This window comes from Agrilus planipennis, unplaced genomic scaffold, assembly GCF_000699045.2.
Source record: "Agrilus planipennis isolate EAB-ADULT unplaced genomic scaffold, Apla_2.0 scaffold70, whole genome shotgun sequence".
Taxonomy (NCBI): Eukaryota; Metazoa; Arthropoda; class Insecta; order Coleoptera; family Buprestidae; genus Agrilus; species Agrilus planipennis.
Genome location: NW_020442458.1, coordinates 221270 through 227182, shown reverse-complemented (window position 1 = coordinate 227182; position 5913 = coordinate 221270). Strand labels below are relative to the sequence as shown.

The 5913-nt window shown below is 31.4% G+C and overlaps 1 protein-coding gene across 6 annotated transcripts; it reads right to left on the bottom strand.

Moving 5' to 3' along the window:
* Window positions 1-1382: 1382 nt before the first annotated feature.
* LOC108735344 lies at window positions 1383-4884 on the bottom strand. 6 transcript variants are annotated; one of them, XM_025980607.1, is made up of 7 exons: window positions 4622-4884; window positions 3959-4547; window positions 2393-2670; window positions 2200-2339; window positions 1816-1896; window positions 1603-1757; window positions 1383-1533 (listed from the first exon to the last, which is right to left on the bottom strand). In XM_025980607.1, exons 1-7 carry the CDS (start codon window positions 4731-4733, stop codon window positions 1515-1517), a joined length of 1374 nt encoding a protein of 457 aa, XP_025836392.1. In that variant the 5' UTR covers window positions 4734-4884; the 3' UTR covers window positions 1383-1514. The 6 variants fall into 6 exon arrangements, with proteins under 6 accessions (XP_025836392.1, XP_025836394.1, XP_025836396.1 ...); XM_025980609.1 differs by lacking the exon at window positions 1383-1533 and having other exon boundaries at window positions 1537-1757; XM_025980611.1 differs by lacking the exon at window positions 1383-1533 and having other exon boundaries at window positions 1683-1766.
* Window positions 4885-5913: the final 1029 nt, after the last annotated feature.

Sequence of the window (5913 nt, the reverse complement as noted above, 5' to 3'; positions counted from 1 at the left end):
TGAGCTCAACAATAATGAAATCGACCTCACTTCATTATTTTCCGCTATGCCTACCACCAATTATTGGGGTTTTTAACTTCACTTTCTGTGGCGATTCGATATGAATGTTACGAATCCCCTCTCTTTCACCGTTAATTTCTATTTCCATATAAATATGTTCTCAAAAAAGAACTACTACCGAGCGGCATGGACTAGAGGTCTAGACCATTGCTTAGCATTCGGGAGGACGCCGGTTCGATTCCGGGTCCGTCTGCCTTGATCCAAGTTTTTCTGTGGTTTCCTTGGATCGCTTAGGCAAATGCTGGGGCCATCGACGTTTACTAATGGACATGCCTTAGCGCTCAGAACTGTGGTACAATAAAAGAAACAGATGGAACGAAGTTTCGGACAGTAGCCATCTCTCTCATGATAATGCGTAAGCGTGTCATGAAAGAGATAGCACTAGTCCGAAACCATACGCCATCTCTCTCACTTTTAGAGCCAAGAAATTATTACAACGAGTCTTTGGAAGGTTCCGGGCGGGTAAATTTTTGCGAGGCCCTCGTCTTTGTGAAATTAATTTTAATAATGATATTTGAAAAATGCAAAGTGATTCATAAATAAGTTTACAGTTTTAAAATTGTTTATCAAAAATTAAAAAAAATTGATAAAGACAAAGATAGCAAATTTGCGACTTCTTTTAAGACTTTTAAGAAATTCAAATAAACATTAGTAGTATGTAGTATTACTACCTAATATTTTTCTAATTAGATTGTTGCGCAAGTGTGCGAGGCCCCTGTAAGAGCGAGGCCCCGGGCGGTTGCCCTGTTCGCCACCCCGGCTAAGGCACGTCCATTAATATATGTCTATGGCTGGGGCAGTAATATTCCACAGATAATCTTTCATTCTCTTCCGTCTTAATTTCGTCCGCCTCAACTTTCTCACGCGAATCACCATCCACCCAATCCCACACTTCCTGAAAGCAGGATGAAGAGGGCCTTCCGCCCTACTTTCCGGCGTAGTCCGGAGGGACTGCCCGCCCACCAGCATTGCCGGCTGGTGGGAATGAAACACTCAAAAAGTTTTTTGAATTTTTTTTTGAAAGAAAGAACTACTAGAAGGGTACGAGGTAGGGGGTTTCCCTTCTTCCACGAAAAAAAAAAGAAAAATACAGTGATTGGAACGTTCCCTCAATATCATTATATGCAAAAGCTCAAAAATGCCATTTTTTAAGCATAGCAATTAATAATTATTAATTATCGCTCAAACAATTAATTTTAACGTGTTTAAAGTGCCTTAATAAAATGTTCAGAAGGAAGAATACAAAATTAATAAAACATTATTTTAGTTTTACACATTACTTTTACTAATTTCACAGGTTATTTAAGTAAAAGTATATTGGACAACTATATAATTTTCTTTCGGAAATAGCTGGCCCATAAGATATTATTGTAGTATCAAGCAACCAGTTATGAGTAAATATTTTTGCACATAAAATAAAATTTTTGCATATAATACATGTCAACTGTCCATGTTTACGTCCCTTTTAAATAGCTATTTGTAGAAAAAAAACAAGTTTATTTATTATTCATTACAGAACACAGTATTTTTGAAATAACTCACAAGTCATCATCTATGTTAGCGAGTGCTTCATGCAAGTCCCTAACAGCTATATGAAAATCATTGGAATCTCTTAAACTACATGAAACCTTCCTTATGTTAGTGACAAAACATGTCCTTTCACCACAAACATCTTGAAAATTTCCAGTGACTTCCACCTACAAAACCTAATAAGCAATACCTGATATATAATATTTACTTTTTAAACCTCCTTACCCTATCTCCTATTTCAAAACTTAAATAATTTGGAATGGATTTCAATCTTTCCATTATTTCATTATGCATTATTTTACATACCTACAATTAAAAAGTTTTTTGAAATAATTTTATTAATAAATAAGAAAATAATTTAAAAAAATATAGAAAATGGTCACTAATTGTAAATTACAACAAATTTTAATTAAACTCGACAATAAATTGTTTTGCTTAACTTTAGAAATTTTACAAGATTGCTGTACAACTTCTGAAGAAGCTAAAGTTAACAAAACAATATTGTCAAATGTAATAAAACTTGATTGCGATTTAAAAATGTGTGTTTATTTTTTATATTTGTTTCAAACAAGTAATCACAGTCTGATTTATATAACTAATTTAGATTACTTGTAGCAGTTCATTAACAGAGTCATTTTCATTAGTCTCCTCATTTTCCTCTTCCGTTTGCTGCAGGTATTGTTGTTTGATAAGATCTAAGGGTGTATTTGATTCTACTATGCATGGAATAATATCTGTGTTATCATCAACTGTAAATTATAATTCTATTGAATAATTACTTATCACACAAAATGATTTTTACCAATTAAGAGTGCTTTATCATAATCTAATCTAACATCTACTACAATCCCTCTTATCTTGGCATTGATAAATTTGAGATTCATGAATTGTAAGCAAGTTTCATCATCTGATATATTAACAGTTTTTGAGTCAAGTATATTGCCTATATATAATTTCGGAATATTTTCAGGTAATTCAACAGATTTCTTAGTTCCTTCAATTGGTTGATTGGTCAATTCGTGTAATTCTGGATAATCAGCATAATCATCATAATCATAACAATCATCATAATCAACAGATTTCTCAGTTTCTTCAGTTGGTTGGATNGCTGGCCCATAAGATATTATTGTAGTATCAAGCAACCAGTTATAAGTAAATATTTTTGCACATAAAATAAAATTTTTGCATATAATACATGTCAACTGTCCATGTTTACGTCCCTTTTAAATAGCTATTTGTAGAAAAAAAACAAGTTTATTTATTATTCATTACAGAACACAGTATTTTTGAAATAACTCACAAGTCATCATCTATGTTAGCGAGTGCTTCATGCAAGTCCCTAACAGCTATATGAAAATCATTGGAATCTCTTAAACTACATGAAACCTTCCTTATGTTAGTGACAAAACATGTCCTTTCACCACAAACATCTTGAAAATTTCCAGTGACTTCCACCTACAAAACCTAATAAGCAATACCTGATATATAATATTTACTTTTTAAACCTCCTTACCCTATCTCCTATTTCAAAACTTAAATAATTTGGAATGGATTTCAATCTTTCCATTATTTCATTATGCATTATTTTACATACCTACAATTAAAAAGTTTTTTGAAATAATTTTATTAATAAATAAGAAAATAATTTAAAAAAATATAGAAAATGGTCACTAATTGTAAATTACAACAAATTTTAATTAAACTCGACAATAAATTGTTTTGCTTAACTTTAGAAATTTTACAAGATTGCTGTACAACTTCTGAAGAAGCTAAAGTTAACAAAACAATATTGTCAAATGTAATAAAACTTGATTGCGATTTAAAAATGTGTGTTTATTTTTTATATTTGTTTCAAACAAGTAATCACAGTCTGATTTATATAACTAATTTAGATTACTTGTAGCAGTTCATTAACAGAGTCATTTTCATTAGTCTCCTCATTTTCCTCTTCCGTTTGCTGCAGGTATTGTTGTTTGATAAGATCTAAGGGTGTATTTGATTCTACTATGCATGGAATAATATCTGTGTTATCATCAACTGTAAATTATAATTCTATTGAATAATTACTTATCACACAAAATGATTTTTACCAATTAAGAGTGCTTTATCATAATCTAATCTAACATCTACTACAATCCCTCTTATCTTGGCATTGATAAATTTGAGATTCATGAATTGTAAGCAAGTTTCATCATCTGATATATTAACAGTTTTTGAGTCAAGTATATTGCCTATATATAATTTCGGAATATTTTCAGGTAATTCAACAGATTTCTTAGTTCCTTCAATTGGTTGATTGGTCAATTCGTGTAATTCTGGATAATCAGCATAATCATCATAATCATAACAATCATCATAATCAACAGATTTCTCAGTTTCTTCAGTTGGTTGGATGGTCAATTCGTGTAATTCTAGATAAACATCATAATCAACAGATTTCTTAATTTCTTCAATTGGTTGGTTGGTCAATTCGTGTAATTCTGGATAATCATCATAATCATCACAATCATCATAATCATCAGATTTCTTAGTTTCTTCAGTTGGTTGGGTGCAGCGTTCGTGTAATTCTAGATAATCATCATAATCAATAGATTTCTTAGTTTCTTCAGTTGGTTGGTTGATCAATTCGTGTAATTCTGGATGATCAGCATAATCATCACAATCACCATAGTCAACAGATTTCATAGTTTCTTCAGTTTGTTGGGTGGTCAATTCGTGTAATTCTAGATAATCATCATAATCAACAGATTTCTTAGTTTCTTCAATTGGTTGGTTGGTCAATTCGTGTAATTCTGGATAATCAGCATAATCATCATAATCAACAGATTTCTTAGTTTCTTTAGTTGGGTGGGTGGTCAATTTGTGTAATTCTAGATAATCATCATGATGATCATCATCATCACCATCATAATTACCATCATGATCATAATTAATATAATGGTCAAAATAGATATCATCTACAAATTGAAAATTTTTAGATTATTGCACTATGAAGTTTAACTTTGGGAAAATCCTCCTTCTTTTTCTTCACCTAGTATTTCATCAGTTTCTTCATAACGATTAATCTCGTCTTCTTCTTTAGCTAGTATTTCTTGGATTTCATCGTAAAAATCAAGTTCATTCATTTCATTACAGGCTTCCATGTTATATACGGTATTTAATACTAACCGATACTATCGCTGTAGTAAGCGTCCTCATAAAAACGTTAATAGGAACAATTTTAGTTATAAAATTTCAAAATTGTGATTTGAGGTTAAGTATTCAAGTGTTGTCTATAGTTTAAGATCCCACAGATCTTTTGCAGTTACTTATGGGTTTCTAAAATGATAACTCTTTCATAGACACTACCTAACATACAAAGAAAAATATGAGGATAAAACATTATCTATGATTTTCACACACTTTTATTGCTTTTATTCAACAATACCGAACAATATCTATGTTCAACAAGTAGTAAGTGTTTCGCTAGTCTTGCATCCTCAGACGTCGTTTACTTCTGCTACTACCGTGGATAAGCTTACTATTATATGCTACTAACGTTACAATTAGGTATTTATATGTATACAATAATTGTTACTAGAGATTGCCTTTTGTATATCTATTACCTATGCTAGAGGTAGATCAGAACATATTCATAAGTGGGTAATTATTATATTTTTTTACGTGACGGATTCCAGATTTTAGTTATATTAATGTGGACAGATACTTATAGAAGTTAATGTGTGAAAATAAAATTTTTAATTAAATACTATTGGGATCCGTCAAATGGGAGGAGCCTAAAAACATGGCGCCGATTAGGGAAAATTTATCGTAGTTCCTATGGTGTACCGTGCAATTTCCAAGTTTTTAAATTACGATAAAATGATAAGTATTGACACAATATGTGATTGGGCTGACACAAAGCCTCGGAAAGGAAATTTCGTTGAAGGTGAGCGTGTTTTTAATGCCAATCACATTATAAAATTCGGAAATAACAAATCCGGAAGCTAGCCTTCAAATTCCGTCAAGTTTACTGCCTACTTTTTACAAACTTCGGATTTAAAAAGTGATTCACGTTATATAATTGGTGAGGTGATTCTGGGTGATTTAAGCAATATCATATCAATGACTTGCACGTGCAAAGCCGATTTAAGAGAACGTTGCAAACACATTATTGCAACTTTGTTGTATTGCAGCAGGTAGGTTCTTAACCTCAAAATACTTATATCGTATCATTAGAATTGTGTTAAATCAATTACACAGGAATAAATAATTTCTCACTTTATAATTTTAGTATGATTCTAGTTTTAAATATTAAGGTTATGGCTGATGGTAAATACTTGC